Source organism: Myodes glareolus, chromosome 7 (assembly GCF_982192425.1).
Source record: "Myodes glareolus chromosome 7, mMyoGla1.1, whole genome shotgun sequence".
Lineage (NCBI taxonomy): Eukaryota > Metazoa > Chordata > Mammalia > Rodentia > Cricetidae > Myodes > Myodes glareolus.
In genome coordinates, this window is record NC_142032.1 from 53,718,925 (window position 1) to 53,740,407 (window position 21,483).

At 50.6% G+C, this 21,483-nt stretch overlaps 3 protein-coding genes across 7 annotated transcripts; 1 reads left to right on the forward strand and 2 right to left on the reverse strand.

Moving 5' to 3' along the window:
* Window positions 1-125: 125 nt before the first annotated feature.
* Window positions 126-11,681, reverse strand: Eml3 (EMAP like 3). 5 transcript variants are annotated; one of them, XM_085693595.2, is made up of 22 exons: window positions 11,544-11,681; window positions 10,122-10,293; window positions 9,792-10,049; window positions 9,585-9,698; window positions 8,393-8,463; window positions 8,116-8,239; window positions 7,710-7,880; window positions 7,477-7,546; window positions 7,280-7,390; window positions 6,811-6,906; window positions 5,667-5,822; window positions 5,388-5,529; window positions 4,854-5,005; window positions 4,646-4,771; window positions 4,435-4,566; window positions 3,775-3,842; window positions 3,160-3,248; window positions 2,991-3,088; window positions 2,787-2,874; window positions 1,040-1,138; window positions 651-781; window positions 126-567 (listed from the first exon to the last, which is right to left on the reverse strand). In XM_085693595.2, the coding sequence occupies exons 2-22, from the start codon at window positions 10,226-10,228 to the stop codon at window positions 364-366; spliced, it is 2,607 nt and encodes an 868-aa protein (XP_085549721.1). In that variant the 5' UTR covers window positions 10,229-10,293; window positions 11,544-11,681; the 3' UTR covers window positions 126-363. The 5 variants fall into 5 exon arrangements, with proteins under 5 accessions (XP_085549721.1, XP_048314490.1, XP_048314489.1 ...); XM_048458533.3 differs by lacking the exon at window positions 11,544-11,681 and adding an exon at window positions 11,125-11,396 and having other exon boundaries at window positions 8,393-8,460; window positions 9,792-10,046; XM_048458532.3 differs by lacking the exon at window positions 11,544-11,681 and adding an exon at window positions 11,125-11,396 and having other exon boundaries at window positions 9,792-10,046.
* A 173-nt stretch (window positions 11,682-11,854) lies between these two features.
* Window positions 11,855-13,883, forward strand: Rom1 (retinal outer segment membrane protein 1). The gene is made up of 3 exons (XM_048458508.3): window positions 11,855-12,507; window positions 12,897-13,143; window positions 13,234-13,883. Exons 1-3 carry the CDS (start codon window positions 11,918-11,920, stop codon window positions 13,450-13,452), a joined length of 1,056 nt encoding a protein of 351 aa, XP_048314465.2. The 5' UTR covers window positions 11,855-11,917; the 3' UTR covers window positions 13,453-13,883.
* Window positions 13,884-14,035: 152 nt separating this feature from the next.
* Window positions 14,036-21,473, reverse strand: B3gat3 (beta-1,3-glucuronyltransferase 3). Its single transcript, XM_048458653.3, has 5 exons — window positions 21,340-21,473; window positions 19,460-19,634; window positions 15,371-15,731; window positions 14,904-15,194; window positions 14,036-14,559 (listed from the first exon to the last, which is right to left on the reverse strand). The coding sequence occupies exons 1-5, from the start codon at window positions 21,419-21,421 to the stop codon at window positions 14,461-14,463; spliced, it is 1,008 nt and encodes a 335-aa protein (XP_048314610.1). The 5' UTR covers window positions 21,422-21,473; the 3' UTR covers window positions 14,036-14,460.
* Between the last annotated feature and the right edge of the window lie 10 nt (window positions 21,474-21,483).

Consider the following 21,483-nt stretch of genomic DNA (forward strand, 5'->3'; position numbering starts at 1 on the left):
TTGCCTGTTATTTGCATATTTGGTCTGAGCTCCTTTTTTTCTCTTCCCGCCCTGCACTTTTTTTCTTTCATACCAACTCACTGGGCCCCTGAGGTACCCACCGCACTCCACAAAACACCAGGCGGTGACTTTTTTTCTTTCTTTTTATTGCCCCTCACCAGGCAAAGGGTTGCCCGGCTCAGCCAGCAAGTCATTATCGTGTTGCAATGGAGCGGTTCACCCCTCCAGGAAAATGCGCAATTGGGAATGTACTGAAGTTAAAGAAAAAGCCAGCCCAGGAAAAGGACTGCCCTTGGTCCTAGGTGTTTTGGTCACGGCGGGACAAGGCCACAGTACCAGTAGGACAACACCATCCAGCATTGATCACACGTCCAGGGAGGAGGCGGGGGACAGAGAGGGAGTTCTAGAAGGCGTGGCAGGAGCGGGCCCAGAGCCCCCAGCGCCCAACACTCGCCACTGAAAGATGCTGGCATCCTTGCCACCTAGGGAGACGAGGTACGAATCGTCATGCGTGAACCGGACGCTAGTCACGTGGCTGCCGTGGCCTGAGTACATACGACTTGGCGCCTGGACCAGAAAAAAAGTCAGTTGCAGCAGTGACAAGATCCCATGCCTACCCACCTGGACCCAACGGTCCCCTAAGGCCTCACCTTGGCTCGAGCACACGGATACTGGAAAAGGTGCACTTTGCAGAAATCGTCCGCAACAGCCACCACACGTTCATTGTGGGAGCGGCATAGGGAGTTGATGTCTGTCCCATCAGAGCCATCAGGCCAAACACCTAATACAACAGGTAGCCTCAGCCACTAGGACGCTTCCCACAGCATAGAGCTACAGTGTTTAGGGTTTCCAGGCTGCCACTGCACTAGACAATCCTTCCCAGTACCAAGAGCCAAAGAGTCCTTTTGGCCTGTATTTGCCACTCTGATGCCCACCCTGTGACAACTTGATACACACCCAACATTCTGATCCCAGAACTGGTTCCACCTTGTTTCCTTAGCCCTCCTAAAGGGTTCTGCGAGCTGGCTTCATTGCTCACCGTAGACGTGGAAGCCCAACACACAGGTGTAGGTAGCCCACTCCCGGTCTCTGCTCTCATAGCGATTCCTTAGTAGTTTGCAGCCTCCAGCCACGTCCCCTAGGTAGAAATTGCCCCAGCCAGCTCAGTAGTGACCGTGACCTGATCACTGATCTCAGGTGTAACCAGCTGGTCATTACGAACCTCACTTTATGCTTCCTGAGTCTCAACTGAAGTTGTTTGATTTGGTTTGACTTTAAGATAGTCTAAGCCCAGCCTGGTGGTGATGCGCCCATTTAATTCCAACACTCAGCAGGCAGAGGCAGGTGGATGTCTTTGAGTTCGAGTTCAGCCTAATCTACAGAGCTAGCTTTTTTTTTTTTTTTTTTTTTTTTTTTTTTTTTTTTTTTTTTGGTTTTTCGAGACAGGGTTTCTTTATGACTTTGGAGCCTGTCCTGGAACTAGCTCTTGTAGACCAGGCTGGCCTCAAACTCACAGAGATCCGCCTGCCTCTGCCTCCTAAATGCTGGGATTAAAGGTGTGTGCCACCACTGCCCAGCTTTCAGAGCCAGTTCTAGAATAGCCAAGGGCCAAGATTATACACACACAAACCTTGTCTCAAAAAAACAAACCAAAAAAAAAAATAGTCTAAACCTGGCATGGTGGCTCACAGCTCACACCTTGAGAGGCAGAGAGATCTCTGAGTTGGAGGCCACCTTGCTCTACAAATCGAGTTCCAGGACAGCCAGGACAATAAGAGGAAACCCTGTCTTGAAAAGAGAGACTAGCATAGACATGCCTGGAACTCCCCACCCTCCTGCCTCAACCTCTGGATAAGTTCTAACAGTTTCCATCAGTTTTCCTTCCTAAACAAGTTAGCCCCTTCACACCTGCCCTGAGAAACTATAGAAAGACAATCCTTTCTTACTGCATTGTTCCTGAGATTCACCTGCCTCTGCCTCTCAAGTGCTGGGATTAAAAGTGAGCACCATCACCTGGCATTGGTGAAGGTTTGAGGTGGGGGGGTGGTTTTTCTTTTTTTTTTTAAGATTTATTTATTGTGTAGACAGTATTCTGCCTGCATGCATGCCTGCAGGCCAGAAGAGGGCACCAGACCTCATTATAGATGGTTGGAATCCACCATGTGGTTGCTGGGAATTGAACTCGGGACCTTTAGAAGAGCAGGCAGTGCTCTTAACCACTGAGCCATCTCTCCAGCCCCTTTTTTTGGTTTTTCAAGTCAGATTTTGCCCTGGCTGTCCTGGAACTCATACTATAGGCTAGACTGGCCCCAAACTGGGAGAGTGTCTGCTGAGTGCTGGAGATTAAATGTGTGTGTCCCCAGTGCCAGGCTTTTTGTTTTGTTTTTGATACAGGATCTTGCTAAGTAGCCTTGGCTGGCCTGGAACTCATAGAGATTCCTCTGTCTCTGTCTCCCAAGCTCCCCAATAAAAGGCATGCACCACCATAACTGGCCATTCTTATGTAAAGAAGACACGGTGTGAAACTGTACTTTACCTAGTCACAGGCTCTGCCCTATGTGTACAGTTCCTCCATATCTGCCCCTCTGCTGATACTCCTCTAATACCATCACTCCCCTGACTAGAAGCCTCCTAGCAGACCCTCATCTACAGTCACTAGGAGGGTGACAGATGTAAAGGCAGCAGGGGCCACACAGAGAATTCCAGGCCAGTCTGATGCAAACCAAACCAAATAAAACAAAAACACAAACACACATTTCAATTATCCCCATCACCCTGCCACTCACAGTAAAGAATCTCATAGTCCCCAGAATTGGACATGATGAAATTCCCATCCTTGGACCAGTCAAGGTGAGTGATAAAACTGGAGTGCCCCTGGGGAACAAGAGTCAAGAATTTGACAAGATAGCTACCATTTCCCATCTCTATCAGACCCCAGTCACTGTGCACAATTAACGAATCCCACCTTCCTTCCACCCTAGCGTCCTTACCATACATCTGCCAAAGCGGCTGGCCTTAGTACCACAACTGGAAACGCTATAGATGTAGATCATGTTGTCATGGGAACCAATAGCCAGGTACAACCCATCTACAAAGAGAGTTATTCAGACACAGAAGAGCCAGAGCAGGATCCAAGTCCAGGGTGGGGGTGGCTCCCACCTGGGCTGTACCGGACAACTGAGAGCTGTTCATTGCCATCAGTGACATCAGACACAATCTCTCTGGTCTCTGTGTCCAAAACCAACCACCTGAAAGGGAGAAGGGAGGGAAGTGAGAGGGCAGGATGTGAGTACATCCCTAGGAGACCCTAGGCAAGGAGTTAGGATGAGACAGAGAACTTCAGAAAGGCTGTGATGTCTGGAGAGGGCACCATTGCTGGGGAATGGGAAGAGGCTAAGGGCAGAGAGAAGTTGAGGGAGGTTTCTGATGCCTCCTGGAAAAGAAGTCAAACTACAGACCAGGCCTGCCACAGAGACTCTGTGGAGTCGGTAAGCCTGTCACTTCCCTGTTTGCCCACCCACACCCACCCCTCCGAGTCCCACTGCTTCCCCATCCTAGGCTGACACCCAATTCTGCTCCCAAACACAAGAATATAGCTGAGGAAGGCTTGGTGACATCAGGAGCAGGGAGGCCTGGGCTACAGAGAAGCACCCCCCCAAAAAAAAGATGTGGTTCAACACTTAAGTTAGCCTTGGTCACCCTGTCCCTTCTCCTGTTACCAAGAACCCTTCCCAGATCTTCCTGATTTTCTTCATAGATCTGGTGTTCTCTCACCTCCCTGTGTTCAGTCCTACAACCACAACTGCCCCACTTGGGTGGAAATCAGCACACAGACCTGTCTCCTGAGAAAAGAGAAGGTAAATTTAGGAAAATGCCTTTATAAGGGGCCTGTGAGACGGGAGAGGCATCAAGGGACAGGATGGAGTGGATAGCAGAATACACAGGGAAGTATAAGGGCGATTACTAGAGATGTGAGGGTGCAGAGAATGGGGCGGGGGGGCTTGGAGTTGGGGGAGGAAAGGGCCTGGTCACACTCAAAATTATGTAGACCAATGCTAATTAAAAATAAGTTTAATAAAGTTGGATGGACACCTTGTCAACTTAATAACTTCAATGGATCCTCCCAAGGCAACCGGAAAAGAGGGGTTTGGGAGACCTGGGACAGACAGGCCTCTTGAATCCTCGTAAGGAAAAGACACGGAGACCATTTAACTGTGCTACAGATAAACTTACTTAGTTGCTGAATCAAGATGAGGTCTGAGGCAACAGCAATGCCCAGGTAGCATAAGGCATCACTTTTACCAGTCTGTACAGAATTTCTGTTGGAATAGCCGATAACCATAACATAACTGGTTGTTCCAAATGTAGAAGGAAAGGCAATGTTAGGGAGTAAGAACAGGTGTAGCATGGTGGACCAAGAGCAGATGACTCTACCTTTAAGTCCATGCTCCAGGCCAGTGCATGGCCTTCCCCATCCCACAGGCAGAGCTGCCGGTCATGGCCACAGGTAAGGAAGCGGTTCTGGGAGGGATGGGTACAAAGTCCCCACAGCTCGTCAGTGTGGCCCTGCAGCAGAACAATGTGTCACCACTGCTCTTCCTCAATTCCCTTCCCTACTTCTTTCCCTGGCTTTTGGCTCCCCAACCTGAATAACAGGGGAGAAGCCCTGAGCCAGATCTCCCCTCAGTAATGCATTCTTCGTGGTTCCCACCAGCAGCTCAGAGCCAAGCCCTTCAGCAATGGCCCTCACAGCTCCAAAGTGTTCTGGAATCTACAGAGTAATAAGAGAATGTCAAAAGCACACTGACCATTCCTCTCCCCCCTCCCTTCCTTGACCTCAGCCGATCTCTCACCTCAGCCTCCTGGAGGGCCACCAACCCAGGCCCCCACTGTACCAGTCGTCGGTCCCGCCCACCACCACTAAGCACTGTCCCGTCCCGTCGGAGACACAGAGCAAAGATGGAACCCTCATGAGCATGCGCCTGGGCCACGATTGTGTAGGTCTCTGTTGGTAAAACCCTAGGTAAGTCATGCTCTTAAGAACTCGGGGAAGTAGGGAAAGGGCAGCTTAGACCATCACAACACAGGATAACACGTATCTCCTGGCTATGAGCACCTACAGAAGACTCTCTAAGCTTAGTGGCTGCCAATTCAGCCCACAGTAATAGTGGCAACACTGAACTTTGAATTTGAGATCTGAAAAACTCAAGTCCCTAGCCTTCTCTCCTTTACCATGGCTCCCCACCCTTTTAGACTAGCCCCCCAGAGAGTTCATCAGTTCATCTGAAGATGAAAATGTGGGAAACTCTCTACTCTATTCCTACTGAATTTCTGAGATACAAACATCCTAGATGCTACCCCCCAACCACACACCCCCAACCACATACCTTTGGCCCCACCCCTGCCTGGGGTCTTTGAATCAGAGACACTCCGCCCCCAGGTGAGAATGTTTCCCTCTGAGTCTCCAGTGAGAATGTTCCCATCAGGGAGGAAGACAAAGCAAGAGATAAACTTGGGTTTCTTGTATTTCTAGAGGGGGCAGAGATCAGGGGTCAAAGGGAAAGGCAAACACCAGATCACAGGACAGTTGGGGGTGCTGGGGCACATTGGAGTTATAGTACCCAGTCCCACTTCCCTCCCCACCACCTCATCCATCCACACCTCACCCCAAAAACACCCTGTTTCCGGGCAAGGGTCCCATTCCCAGGAACCCCTGCTCCACTACTCCAGTTCCAAAAGTGAACATGAGATTTTCCACTGGTGACAATGCAGCTGCTGTCACGAGGGCTGAAGCCCACAGCCAGGACTGAGTCGTTCGTACTCTGAAGAGAGGAAGACACTTGATTCAGTCACCCTACGCCCTGAGACACTCATTGTCTTTGACGCTTCAATTTTTTGTTTGCTTTGTTTTGTTTTCAGAGACAGGGTTTCTCAGTGTATCCCTGGCTGTCTTGGAACTCACTTTGTAGACCAGGCTGGCCTCAAACTCCTCCCAAGTACTGGAATTAAAGGTGTGCGCCACCATACCTGGCATTTGGTTCTATTTTGTTTCTTGTGACAGAGTCTCATGTACCTCTGGTTGTCCTGGAGCTACCAATGTGGCCAGCTGAGGACGAACTTTGAACTCCTTATCCTCCACCAGTGGCTTTTTTTTTTTTTTTTTTTTTTTTTGCTGTTGTTTGTTGAGACAACTTCTTACTCTATAGAGCAGCCTGGCCTAGAACTCTCAGTGATCCCACTTGAGCTTTTCAAGTGCTGGAATTACAGGCATGAACCACTACACCCAGCTCTTGACTCTTCAATTTATTTGTATTACAGTGCTGAGAGTGATTGAACTTAGGGCCCTGTGTGTGCTAGGTAAACACTCTACTTCTGGGCTATATCCCCAGCCCTCTTTCCTCCTGCAGTCTTCGGAGTAGCTGATATGACAGGCTTGTGCCACCAACATTCTTTAACCCAATCTGCACCCTGGCAGCTGGTCTACAAAAGCCCTGCGGCCCAGGATAATTCTTTTTTCAAGACTCTGGTAGAAGCCTGGAGGTATGGGGCAGTGGTAGAATGCTTGCCTGGAGTACTCAGGGCCCTGACTCCTCAACATTGCAAAGGAAAAAAAAAACTGATTCCCTAAGAACTATATTCCCAATTGTAACTTCTGTAGTTCCCAATTCACAGATTAAGAAACAAAAGCTGAGAGAACTGAGAAGCACTAATCAGAAAGGAAGTATATGTATAAGTAAGTCTGGAACTGTCTGCATTCCACCATTCCCAAACCCAGATTCAGAACCCCATTAAGTCACCTGGGCTCCTCACCTTGATCTCAGCCAGCTTCGCTCCCCGGCTGCAATCCCATACAGACAGCATGTGCTCATTGGAATCATCCACCACACAAAGAAAAGCACCCTGATCCTGGGGATGGGGACACAACAGAGCTCTGGAGGTCTGGACATTACGAACATTAGACAGGTTGGGAGGGCAAAGGAAGTTGATAGGTGTCTTTCTCAAGAGAACTGGTTGGATGAGCGAGCCCGGGACACCAGAGCTCCCCCCAGGCTTTCCAGTAAAATGAAAGAGTGGTATCCTAAGCAAGAAGAAGGATCTAGACAGACAGGGTGGCATACTTCTATGACACTTGCTGGGTAGAGGCTAGAGGCAGAAGGATCAAGAGTTCAAAGACACCCTCATCTACATATTGAGTTAGAGGCCAGCCTAAGGTACGTGAGACCCTGCTTGCTTCAAAAAACAAAGAAATAGGGATCTGGAAGCTTTGTGCACAGCTCACCACTGCTGAAAAGGCCAAGGCCCCCACACCACGTTCAAAGGCACCCAGTCCAATCTCCTGCAGCTTTAGGAGCGTCTCTGAGTCCCAGATGTGAACCACAGGCTGCAAGGGCTAATGGAGGAGAAGGGATCAGAACTCTGAAGAAAAACTGGTCTGTAAGGTCATCCTGGCTGCTTGCTCTTCTGACGTGATCTTACCTTCCCATCTTTGTCTACTCCAGCTGTCTGTCCTGAGGCTACACGAACACCATCAGGGTGAACAGCAAGGCTAAGCAAAGGGAGGAGAACTCTAGGAAGGGGTCTCTCAAGACCATCCAAGACACCTTCACCTTGCTTAAGAAGCAGCAAGGCAACTCTCTTTTCTGCCTTTTCACCCCCAGCCAGACCCTCTTAATGTCAAGCCCACCAGTCCCAAACCCCAAGACCCTTACCATCGAACGCAGTCTGTGTGACCCCGGTAATGTCTCTGGCCGCCACCTCCAGGACCCCCTGGGCCTCCCCCAGGCCGGTACAGCACCACTACACAGGCAATAAAGTAGACCACCTCCCCAGAGCGCAGCACAAACAGATTAGAGCGAGAGTCACGGCCCCTGTACCCATAACTGTGTTGGGGACCATGGTCAAGGAAAGAACCAGACCAAAGACAGGAGGGAGAAGGGTGAAGCATGGAGAAGGGTGAAATGGCAAAGCTGCTGCTTGATATTACCATCCACAGCAGGGTGGCATGGGATGACTCAGAGGACTCCCTGTCTCCACAGACACAGAAAGAAACTATAAAGGAAGGGGGACCCATAGTGGGATGGGGTGGATTCCATGGGACCTGAAGGGATAGGATACACCCAGTCAAGGCTGAGGGTCTCCGGGGGTGGGCCACTGGGCAGCTCCTCAAGACTTCGGATGCCAGATGGAATGTACATGGTGATGGGGCGGCCACGAAGGAACATCTTCACTGAAATGCCTTCTACAGAGACAAGCAGAGATGTAAGCCTCCCTTCTAGGAGACCAAAGCGGCATACCCACCATACCTGACAGGTCCCCCAAAGTAGCTCCTAGGGCTATTGCCCAAACCCTAATTCCATCATCCAAGTTCCTCCCTCTACTTCTCTGTACATACCCAAATTATAATTGCTCCTCCGAGATCCAGGACCCCCAGGGCTGGAGAGGGGGTCTTTGCTCCCACGGCTACTGGGAAAAGGGAAAAGTGTAAAGACTAGGATCAAGTCCCAACAGGTGGATGGGGTAAGATACTGATAGGTTCATCCCAGTCAGCCTGCTGGTGTGGGGTTGCTGTCAGAGCCACAGAACTCTAGAGAGACAGGGACTTTTAGTTCCAAAGAAAGAAGTGAAAAAGGGAGAGAAAGAAGAAGGAAAGAGATGGGGGAAGAAAAGGGAAGAAGAAAGAAAAAGCAATATAAAGATGAGAGAATGGGACCATAAAACATGTAGCCTGTGCCCTTTCTTCTAGGCCTCTACTGACCTTTTTATTCCCATATTTGTAAAATGGGGTCAAAGTGAAACCAGAGCATACACCTGTCTACCTTTCAGGAATCTGGGAGGTAGGCAAAATCTCCCCAAAGGAAAGTGACATGTGAACTCCAGAAGTCGCTGCCATTGGATGATAAGCTGACACAGCCAAGAAAGTGACAAGGCTAGAGTAAACCCTCAGGTCCACTAAGGCAACACTTCCTGGCTCTGGGATGTTGCCCTGTGGTACAGGATGGCAGAGGAATGGCAAAACTTCGTAGCAAGAGGGGAATCAGCTGATGGGCTGAGAAGAGCCGTCTGTGAAGAATCACCAGAGCTGCCAGGTCTCTCTCTTCCCAGCACTCCAGAGGCTGAGAAAGGAGGACTACCATGCCTTTTAGGCTGGCCTGAGCAACAAAGTGAATTTAGGCTACAGCGTGAGAACCTGTCTCAATTAAATAAGATGTCATGGGAACTTAGAGCTCCTAGAATTTTGAAAGGTATGTTGTGATACAAAAAAGTTAGCAGAACGAGAATCAGGAAAAAATGGGTTCAGGGCTTGATTCTGTGACCTCAGACACCTGATTACCCTCTCTGTGTTGCTTCACCTGGTCAATGGAGAGCACAGGAGACCACATACCCACCGAAGATGCTACAGGGCATGAATGACATAGAGGAGCGTTTCAGCACAGTGCCCAGAACACTGCAGGAGTCCCAAGGAATGCTTTGTTTCTTTCTTCCTGTTGGGTAATGAGGTCACCCACCCCACCCAGGAAGGGAGAAAGTCAAGAAACTGAGACTGGGGTACAGCAAGTTGAGGAGGGAAACGAAGGCTTACCCACCTCTCTGTGCTCCCTGACCGCAACAGCAGGTTGGCGGAGGAAGCTGCCTTCCTAGAGAGTTTCTGCCTGGGCCGCTCTGAGGGGGATGAGGAAGAGGAGGAATTTCTTCGTGGCCTGGTGGGGCAGAATGGAAAAGTGAAAGAGCAGGCCCTACAGTCCTGCTTCTCAGACTTCCCACCCTCTCAGCTTCCACCACAGGACACCTACGTGTCGGAACGCTGAAGGGGCTGCACAGGCCTAAGGACCCCTGGGGGGCCAGGAGAGCCTGCCCCACTGCTGCTGCTGCATCCTTCAGACTGGGTCCCACTGGGCTCCTCACTGCCCCCTTGAAGAGCTGGAGGCCCATTGCTCAGGCCAGGTGGTCCAGAAGATGGCTCCATCTCCAGTTTTCCCTCTGTCTGGGTGCCTCGGCTCACCAAGGATGGGCTGCACGTAGGTGGCAGTCCTGGAGGAGCCGTAATGCTGCTGAGGAGACAGCAAATCAAACTGATGCCCCAAGTTTCCAGGAAGGAATAATGAGCGCACTGACATGCATACCTGTCCCTTGTTGAAGCCGGTACGCCAGAGTCCTGCAGGGAGGTGGAGGGGCCATGCAGCCGCAGCAGGCGAAGGGCTTCTGCTAGGGCTGCCTTTACCAGTTCCATCTCTTCTTCCTGCACCCGAAGCCTCTGGCTCAAGGTCTGCAGGGTCTCATGAGCAGGGCCCTCTCCTGGAGAAGGGGCAACAAACACTCAGAAAAGTGCCACTACCTGGACAATTAAGGGGGTTCTGTCCTCCTGTCCATATTTACAACCCAATCATTCTATAGGACTACCCCCTTTCAAGCAGTTCAAAGTCCGTAGGCTTATCCAGAGGGGGGAAGACAGATGGTAGAGGATCAAGGGCCTCCTCCTCCTAGCAGGGCATGCAGTGAACCTGGCAAAACTCCCTTCCTGCTGCTACCCCAGCCTCCGCAAAGACAGGGAGTACCATGGAATACGGGATGGGGGCGGAGTGGAGGGGTATGGAATACTGCCGAGGTACGTGGGAGCCAGAGAGAGAGATGCAAGAGCAAAACTGGTGAGGAACTTCAGCCCCCTCATCCCACCAGCAAGCGCAAGTCTCTACCAAATGCAAACACAGTCAACAAGTTAGAAAGTGGACAGGACAGTAAAGTCAGACTGAGCGGCCAAGGTGTAAGGAACGAGATCTGGTGACCGTACAGAGTAACAACAGAGAGTATTTACAGTTTCCCAATGTGACTGTGGGAGTCAGAAACAAAAAGAGCCAGAATTCCCGGAGAAGAGGCCCAGAGTGACACAGCGGTCAGGGAAACATAGAGAACCAAGAAGTAGAATGACATTAAGGAAGTCCGAAGTGACAGTAGGAGGCTCTGAGGAACTAGAGTCGAACAACCTAAAGAACCGAGGAGGATGCTCAAAGCCCCTGGGGTTCAAGAGCACGCGGGCACGCCACTAGACAGCCGTCCAGCATTGGCAGCGCCCGTCGGGCTGGCGCTCCCGGAATCCGGGCCACGCCGCCCGCCCCGCCCCATACTCACCGGGCCCCGCAGCCCCGTCCATCCGGCCCCCGCGTTGCTCCGAGCGGCAGCGGCGGAGGCGTCTAAGCCGCGGGGGCCATGGCTGGGGAGAGGGGAAGGAAGCACCCCGGGCGCGCGCGCAGAGGGATGCCGTGCCACCCCCGGGAGGCGCTGTCGGGCGCAGGGGACAAGGCTTGGAGGGGGCGCTGTGAAACCCGGGCCTGCTACTCTCCGGGGGGTGGGTTTCCCGGGGTGCGGTGACAGGGCAGACGAGAGCCCCAGCGCCGCAGCATAAACAGGCGCGGGACCCGGAGTCGCCAGCAAGCGCGGGACGGGGGCGGGCCTGGGGGGGGCGGGCCGCCAGGTAACCCTTCCCTGTCCGGCCCCCCCCCCCCCCCGAGGCTCTGGCCGGGGGCGGGGACACACGGTTGACCTCTCACCCCGCTAGGCTCTAGCCGGGCTTCCGGGCCCCAGGCTCCCAGAGGACATGGGAGGGGACGCAGGGCCTGAGGTCTGGGTCTCTACTAAACCCGGTGCCGGGCGTACCAAACTCTCACTTCCGCGAAAGGCCAGGGCGGGGTCACGAAATGGGCTTTCTGCCTGGGGGCGGAGCCTTTCCTAAAGGGCAAGATTAAGGCATCCTGAATTGGGACTAGCAGAGGGTTATTAAGGCTGGAGTGGGAGAATGCCCAGGGTATTGGGGTCAGGATGGCATTAGTCCTGCTGAAGCCAGGCTGGGCTGACTCAGCATCCTGCCTGCCCTAGCCAATCCCCAGCCCCGACGGCTCCTCACTCCCTTGGGCAGAGATGGGAGATGGCGCCGGTGCTGCCCGTGGTGCTGCCCCTCCAACCCCGTATCCGTCTGGCGCAGGGGCTCTGGCTCCTTTCCTGGCTGCTGGCACTGGCCGGTGGCCTCACCCTTCTCTGTAGCGGGCACCTCCTGGTACAGCTGTGGCATCTTGGCACCTTCCTGGCTCCCTCTTGTCCATTCCCTGCCCTGCCCCAGACTGCCCTAGCAGCAGGAGCGATGGCTCTAGGCACAGGACTAGGGGGAGCAGGAGCCAGCCAGGCGAGTCTGGATGCAGCTCGATACCCTCCCTGGCGAGGGGTCTTGAGTCCACTGCTGGTGGTTGGCACTGCTGCAGGCGGAGGATTGCTGGCCCTTGCCTTGGGGCTAACCCTGGTTTTGCCAGCAAGTCTGCATCAGGGACTGGAGGAAGGCCTGGAGGCTGCCTTGGCTCACTACAAAGACACAGAGGTACCTGGACACTGTCAGGCCAAACGACTGATGGATGAGTTGCAGTTGAGGTACCACTGCTGCGGACGCCATGGCTACAAGGATTGGTTTGGTGTCCAATGGGTCAGCAACCGTTACCTGGACCCCAGTGACCAAGATGTGGTTGAGTGAGTGATTGATTTGCTTTTCTTTTCCTTCTCCCTCTCCCTAGACTCCCTCCTTTGTCTTGAAATTCTCACTTAGACGTGCAATAAATAGAACATAGTAGCAAAGAGAATGGATTACAACTCTGTTTATCAGCTGTGCTGCCCAGGGCACATTGCCAAACCACTCTGGGCCCATTCCTCATCTGTAAAATGGAGATAACTGTACCTATCTTTATCTTCTAGATAGGCTCCTATCTTACAGAGCTGTGGAGATAAATTAATTAAGCACGCTTGGGTAGTAGAGCACTCAGTAGATGTTTTACAGTAATTTTTTCAACTGCCGCAGCCCTCAGCTGCTCCTCTAGGCCCCTGCCTGCAGTCATCTAACTGTGTGGCATATGTTTTTACAGCCGGATCCAGAGCAATGTGGAAGGTTTATACCTGATTGATGGAGTCCCCTTCTCCTGTTGCAACCCCCACTCACCCCGGCCTTGCCTGCAAAGCCAACTCTCAGACCCTTATGCCCACCCACTCTTCGATCCTCGGCAACCCAACCTAAACCTCTGGGCACAAGGGTGCCATGAGGTACTGCTGGGACACCTGCAGGGATTGTCAGGCACACTGGGAAGCACGTTGGCTGTCACCTTCCTGCTGCAGGTCAGTCAGCCAAGGACCCCACCTCCTTCCACTTCAGCTCTGGTCCCAGTTCCTGACCATCAATCACTCTTCCCACTTGCTTCCTCACAGGCTCTAGTGCTCCTCGGCTTGCGGTATTTGCAGACAGCGCTGGAGGGGCTTGGAGGAGTCATAGATGGGGAAGGAGAGACCCAGGGCTATCTTTTTCCTGGTGGGCTGAGAGACGTACTGAAAACTGCCTGGCTACAGGGAGGGACTGCCCACAAGCCAGCACCTGAGGAGACCCCACCAGAAGAGGAACCTCGCAAGGAGGATCTACCTGAGGCCTAGTAACCTGAAGTGGGGGGGGGTAGACAAATATGAAAAACTTACCTTTTTTATTTTATTTTTTGGTTTTTAGAGACAGGGTTTCTCTGTGTAGCTTTGGAACTCACACTGTGGACCAGGCTGGCCTTGAACTCACAGAGATCTCCCCCACCACCACCAACCTCCCAAGTGCTGGGATTAAAGGTGTGAGCCACCACTGCCCAGCAAATTTACAATTCTTTACTAGGGCTAAGGAAGGAAAGGTCCTGAGCTTACAGGAGTTAGAGCAGTCAGAGACAGACTGGAATGAAGAGGAGTCCAGGTGTCTTGGAGCCCAGCCTTTGCAGCCAGAACCACCAAGACTGAGAATAGATCAGGGTGACAAGAAAGTGACGCCCAATGGACTGGAGACTGTTGCTCGTATACAGATTCTACAATAAAGTTTTTGGATGGAACCCACTGCTCTCTCTCTTGTCTAGGGGATAGGGCCTGAAGGACTGATGTCTGTGCAGAGGAGCAAGCAGCCTGTGTAGGAATAGGCTGTCTCTATCTCTTGGGATTAGAGCGCAGCAAGGAGCTTTGCCAAATGAAGAGACACAAGAGGCCCTCCAGGTTGAGATTCTTTATTCTAGAGGTAGGAAGGGGATCCGCATGCTCAGGTGGGGAGGGTCCAGCCCAGCTCCTCTAGCCCCCCAGTGCATGCGTTTCCCCAATAAGTTACCCAGTTCCCTTAGCCACCCTCCCTCCTGAGTCCATCTGTCCTGCTCCACCCCAGATGGGGCTGACCTGGCTCAATACAACAGCTGCTTGTCCCTAGCCTGTGGGCAGTGCCACATGGCAGGCTGGGGGAAGGGAGGGAAGCAGCTGGGCCACACCCTGTGGTTGGAGGGGCTGCCTCTGGTTCTGAGGGGTCAGGTCTTTTTTTTAAAAAAAAACAACAACAACAAAAAAAACCACATCCTGTATTGGCCTGTAGCCCAGTCCCACAAGGTATGTGCCTAAAATAAGGTAGAAGTCAGGGTGAAGCTGCCATCACACCTCAATGGCTGGGTCTGAGCCCTGGCCCTGCCGCTGCAGCTGCTCCTCCTGCTTCATCTTAGGTTTCTCTGTCCGTGTGTGCCATACTAGTACCTGTGAAGGAAGGGTTAGGGTCAGGACCAGCCATGCCCAGGGCCCTGAGCTGTGTGTTCTAGAACAGATCCCACCAGCCCCTCTCCTGCATTCAGAGTTGGTATATAATGTATGAAGTATAGGGGTGGAGTAACTTTACGGCCTCTAAAATGGAGTTGTTCCTTGACCCTGATATACACAAAGGTTCACAGAGTCTGTAAGATGAAGTGGCAGGAGCCTTCCCTGACTCTCAGTAGTTTTTTCAACAGAGTAAAAGCTGATCAGACCAGAGATCCTGGTTCAAACACCAATTCCACTTCTCCCATTAACTGCTCATCCCAGAACCAGCTTCTCCACCCTCTCACCTGAGTACAGTTGGCAGCCCGTGGCTCCAGGTCCTTGGGATCCACGAGATGGCTCAGGAGACTACTCTCCAGGTAGCCCCGGGGTGCAGTAGCATCAAACTGGGCATCGGGCTTAGCCAACAGCAAGGGCAGGGCAACAGCAAAGCCCGCCATGTCCAGGGGAAAGGGCCTGGTGGGTTCCCATGCTGTGTGGAAACTCACAACCCGGCCATCCTGTACCTGAGGACCCTCAAATCGCAGGCCGCCCACCAGCCCCACAGGCCACACTGAAACACCACGAGTCCAACGCATCTAATAGAGATGAGAGAAAAAAGAGAACTGTGGCCCAGGGGAAGAACCACTTTGTGCACTGACGCCTCCCCTACTGCTCCCCTCCTGCACCCAGCAGCCTACCACACTCATTAGCAAGATGAAGAAGGAAGCTGATGCTACCTGGCCTCTTTTCCCATCTTCATCCCAGGGCTCACCTCCTTAAAGAGCTCCCGGCTGTAGGTGTTGTCATCGTCAGCAAAATACACGACTCCCTGGGTCCCTGGTGGTGGTGGGTCTTTCTCCCCACCAACAGCACCCCCTCTGCCTCGGAGCCAGTCCAGGGCCTTGTTGCGCTGTTCTACTCCTCGGGGCCGAACCCATCCTGGCTCACCTTCCCGAAGTCGTTGAGCCTTGGGGGTTAGGACAGCCAGGTGTGTGAAGAGGAGACCAGAGGCAGCCAGCAGCCCCGAAACCAGCGGGGTAGGGCTCTCAGCATCCTCCACCAGCACCCAGTGTACACGGGGCACCAGGCTCAGGGTCTGCGACAGCCGAACCAACTCTGCCTTCTGTACCAGCCTGCAGGGGGAGAGATGCAGGAAGGAAGGGGCCAGGCAGCCTTGACCCCACAGCACTTCGGACGACAGCTGCTCCTGGCCAGTTAGCATCTCTCCTGGCTTTTCCTCCACCAGGGCCCAAGCTCTGCCTGTGTGCACGTGTTATTTAGGACAGAACCCGGGGCTTCGGGTATTCACACAAGCATCAAGACGCTGCCACGTTGCCTCCCTTTACCTTAAGTGTCAGTTTCATGCAGGTGTTCACCTGCCCTGCCCTTCCAGACCAGGTCATTACCCACTTCAACCTCAGGACTCAGGCTGGGCCAAGACTATAGGGCACATGATTTGGAATCAGATGGATCTGGGATTGAATAATTTTGTGTTTTGTTCTAGTTTTCAATACAGGGTCTTATGCTGTTAAGGCCTCAAATTCCACATGCTGGTGAGGATGGTCTTGAATTCCTGCTCCTTCTGTCTCTGCCTCCCTGTATGGGGATACCATATCCTGCATGTTGCTTTATCAAGTGAAATGTGCTGGGAAATGGTTTAATCTATGCATCAAGTTTACTCAGGAGTAAAAGTGGTTTAAGAAGATGGGCATAAGCTGGGCGGTGGTAGTGCACAACTTTACTCCCAGCACTTGGGAGGCAGAGACAGGTGAATCTCTGTGAGTTTGAGGCTAGCCTGGTCTACAGAGAGTTCTAAGAAAGCCAAGGCTACACAGAGAAACCTTGTCTTGAAGAAACTAAATAAATAAATAAACAAACAAGTAAATAAATGAAAAAAAAAACGAGGAGCAGAGTGATGGATACCTTTAATCTCAGCACTTGGGTGGTAGAGGCAGGCAGATCTTTTTGGAGTTTGAGGCTAGCATGGTCTACATATCAAGTTCCAGGAAGCCAAGACTACATATAGAGACCCTGTCTCAAAAAAATAAATAAGATGGATAAGGGCTGGAAATGCAGCTCAGTGGTAATATATTTGCCTAGCTTGTACGTGGTTCAATCACCAGTAACAAAATAATAAAAATAAAATAAAATTAGGTGAATGCTTTGATAAGTTTTATAAATATTTTGGCTTTTGAGATAAAGTCTCACACTTTAGCCCAGGCTAGCCTCAAATTCAACAACTTTCCTGGCTCTGTTTGAATTCTGAGATTACAAGTATGCTGTCATCCCTAGCAACGATATTATTTGTTTGTTTGTTTGTTTCAGTATTAGGGATTGAACCCAAGACCTTGCATATGCTAAGCAAGAACTTAGCCACGACGTTATACCTCCTAGACAGATATATTTTAGAAAAACAAGATAGGACCTTTAGTCCTAGCATTCAGGAGGTAGAAGCACACAGATCTCTGTGAATATAGACCTGCCTGGTGTATACAGTAAGCTACAGGCAAGCCAATGTGAAACCCTATCTCAAAATTTAAAAAAGAAAAAGAAAAAAATAGAGTCAGAGAAACAGTTACGAGAACTTGATGACCTTAAAGAGGACCAGTGTTTGAGTCCCAATACCCACATCATCTCACAACCACCTGTAACTCCAGTTCCAGGGAACCTGCCACCCTCACCGCCCTTTTCTGGCCTGCACTCTCAGTGTACAAACCTGCACTCAGGCAGGAACATAGATTCATAAAATAAAAAGCAAGTAAGTAAACAAGATAACAAATTCTAATTTATTTTAACCAATTAAATCTTGGAAGGCAAAGACACAGGTGTTCAAGGCCAGCCTGGTCTACAACATAGCAAGTTCCAGGTCAGCCATGGCTACACAGTGAAACATTGTCTCAAAAAATTAAAGTACTGGGTGGTTGTGGCAGTACTTGGGAGGCAGAGGCAGGTGGATCTCTGTGAGTTTGAGGCCAGCCTGGTCTACAGAGTGAGTTGTAGGACAGCCAGGACTGTTACACAGAGACATCCTGTCTCAAAAAACAGACAAAACAACAACAACAACAAAAAGTTCTGATGTCGGGGCTGGAGAGATGACTCAGAGGTTAAGAGCACTGACTGCTCTTCCAGAGGACCTGAGTTCAATTCCCAGCAACCACATGGTGGCTCACAATCATCTGTAATGAGATCTGGTGCCCTTTTCTGATCTGCAGCATATATGTAGGGGAAACACTGTATACATAATTAATAAATAAGTAGAAAGAAGGAAAGAAAGAAAGAGAGAAAGAACGAACTGGAATATGTGGTTTGCCTGTTGTGGGTTTCCTCCTCATCAGTTCACTGCTCCGGGAGTTGGCAGTTTGTGTAAGTGTATGAGTGACAGTGTCTACAGTTGCCTAAGTAGTTCAGTCACCTGAGTCCAGGAAAGCAGGCTAACAGGACTTTGTGGCTGCAGATCCCAAACTACACTCCTAAATTGGCCTTCTCAGTACTAAAACAAGGTTTTGACTTAAAACAACAACAACAACAAACAAACAAAAACCAAAGTCAAACAGATAATGCAGTCCTTGGTTAAAAAATAAAAAACGAAGCACAATGTAAGTAACAAGATTCTGCTCAAAATCATTTCTAAAAGCTGGTAGACTCTCCTGTCCCTTTCCACAAGCCCTTGCTGGGGATCACTGTCAGGGCCTAGGAAAAGCTAAGCAAATATTGTTCCCCTGGACCTGCTTAGCCCTGGTTTTTTCTTTTCTTTTCTTTTAATGTGTAGCCCAGGCTGGCCTCAAACTCATGATCCTCCTGCCTCTGCCTCCTTCAGCAAATCCTACCAGCGTGTGCCACCACAACCAGCAGCCCTGGTTTTCTACACAGGAGTTTTTACTTTTTTGTTCTTGTTGTTGGGTGTTTTTTGTTTGTCTGCTTGTTTGTCCTGAGACAGAGTCTTACTCTGTAACTCAGGATGGATGCAAACCAGTAGTCATCAGACTCCCAAGTGCTGGGATCACGGATGTCAACTACCACACCTGGATCTAATAAAAGTGTTAGAACTTTCTAACCAAGAATTTCCTAAAAGAAATTAATTCATGGGGCTGGAGATATGGCTCAGTGGTTAAGAGCACTGGTTGCTCTTCTGGAGGTCCTGAGTTCAATCCCCAGCGACCACATGGTGGCTCACAACCATCTGTAATGATATCTGGTGCCTTCTTCTGGCATGTGGGAATAGGTGGAGGCAGAATGTTGTATACATAATAAATAAATAAATCTTTAAAAAAAAAGAAATTAATTCATTGTTGAGCTCAAATTTTCTTTCAAACTCTATTGTCCTATCTTAAAGTTTGGCAGCAACTCAGAGCCAGTGGCAGTGGTGGCGCACACCTTTGATCCCAGTACTCCCCAGGAGGCAGAGACAGATAGATCTTTATGAGTTCAAGGCCAGCCTGGTCTACAGAGCTAGTTCCAGAAGAGCTAGAGCTACAAGGAGAAACCCTGACTCAGGGGAGGAAAGAAAAGTTTAGCAGTAACTCAGTAAAACAGTCTACTTCCTATTATCATTTTGCCTTTTTTTGTTTTGTTTTCTGAGACAGGGTTTCCTAGTAGCTTTGTAGCCAAAGTCCTGGAACTCACTCTGTAGACTAGGCTGGCTTCAAACTCACAGAGTGCTGGGATTAAAGGCATGTGCCACCACCAACCAGCTTCTTTGTCTATTTTTATAGAAAAAAAAATCTTTCCCACAAATCTAATTAAAGATAGATCATTTATCTTGCCATTTTGCAAATCTAGTCTAAGGATTATCCTAGTTTAAATTCATCATTAGCCCATCTTTTTGGTAAATGCAGACCTTTTGGATGTACCAAAGCCATACCTGGCATAGGTGGGGGTAATGACATAAATAGTAGGTAGAGCCTCAGGTTCAGGGGGCTGGGCTGGGACAGGGGGTGGGCGGTGGAGATCAGCTTGCAACTGGGAAATCCTCAGGTCCTTCTGTCGAAGCTGCTCAGCTGCCGCTCGCAGTGGAGAGAGGCAGTCACATGGCTGGCCTGGTCCCAAGATGCACCAACAGGGAATGGGAATTGGGGCAGAGAACCAGAAGACAGTAAGTAGTTCAGCAACCCAGAGTCAAAATCCTTTTAACTCCTAGCCAATACTTTTTTTTAAATATTTATTTATTATGTATGCAATATTCTGTCTGTGTGTATGCCTGCATGCCAGAAGAGGGCACCAGACCCCATTACAGATGGTTGTGATCCATCATGTTGTTGCTGGGAATTGAACTCAGGACTTTTGGAAGAGCAGGCAATGCTCTTAACCTCTGAGCCATCTCTCCAGCCCCAATACCTTTTTTTTTAAAAGTATGGTGCAGGCAGGTCACTCTTTCAACTAGCAGGCACTCTTTATCTTTCTCTTATTTTTGTCTTGGTTTTTTGTTTTGTTTTGTTTTTTAATTCCAAGTCCCTTTTCTTTCTTAAGATTTTATTTTAGTATGCAGTGTTCTGTTTACATGTCTGCCTGCACACCAGAAGAGGGCACCAGAGCTCATTATAGATGGTTGTGAGCCACCATGTGGTTGCTGGGAATTGAACTCATGACCTCAGGAAGAGCACTCAGTGCTCTTAACCTTTGAGTCATCTCTCCAGCACTACTGTTGTCATTTTAAGATAAGGTCTTGCTATATGGCCCCAAGCTGGCCTCAAACCTTTAACCTACTGGTCTGTTTTCCAAAGGTTGGGCCACTATATTCAACACTTTTTTCTTGTTATTATTGGCTGTCCTGGAACTAGCTCTGTAGACCAGACTGGACTTGAACTCACCGCTGGGATTAAAGGCGTGTGCCACTACCGCCTGGTTCAACTCTCATTATTAATCAATTCCATCTGCCAATTTTTTCTTTGCTGAGGCTTCAACCCAGGGCCTCGAACTTGCTCGTGCTCTATCACTGCACCCTCAGCCCTGTGACTATTTTAACTCTGGTTCTCTGCCAGCCTTCCTATCCTTCCTACCTATGATCCTAATGTTACCTTCTAGACTAATAAGATATAGAAAAGTCTGAGCCACTCAACACTCACGTAACGGCAATACCTGAGAAGCATTTACCCAAGATTCTGAATAAAAGGCTGGATTCAATCTGCTCCATGGTCTGTGACCACTGACTTGTCAGTAAATTCACTGATTCCATCACTAGATAAACATTTATTGAACACTCTTGGGAAACCCTGCTTTAAGATAAAGCAAATGGGGGAAAATGGGCCCTACTGTCATGGAGCTATCACTTCGATGAAAGAAGCAGATACTAATAAAGTCATTACAAATTGCGATATGGGCCACTTAGAAAATAAAATATTAAAAAGGGATCGGGACTAAGAAGGGTTACTTGAGCTAAGGTGGTCAGGGAAGTCGTCTCTGCGGTGACATCTGGCCTAAAACCTTAAGAATGAGAAATAGATGGCCTTGGGGGAAAAACCAAAGAGCTTAAGGGAAGAACGAACATAGGGTTCTCAGAAACCTGTCAGCAAGCGGGTCTGTGAGGTAGGGAGGGGAGGGGTGAGAAATGGGTTGCGCGGCGGCAGCGGAGGCGGCGGCGGGGTCATTCCTGGCCTGGCTGGCATTCGTGGAGCTGCAGACCACGGAGTTCTAGACATGGGGCCACCGAGAGCTGTCCCGAGCATCGAGCGGGAAGCAGCCGTCTGGGGGGCTCGTCCCCTGCGCCTAGGGCCGGCCCTCCGCACCCCGCCCCGCCCCGCTCACCGAGCTGCACCAGCGCGTAGAGGAGGCCAGCGATCGACACCAGGAAGTAGGCAAGAAACACGTTCTTCAGCTTCAGCTTCATGGCCGCGCCGCCGGGGCAGGCGGGGTCCGCCGGGGACCGGCAGGGACAGGTCCGCCCGCCCC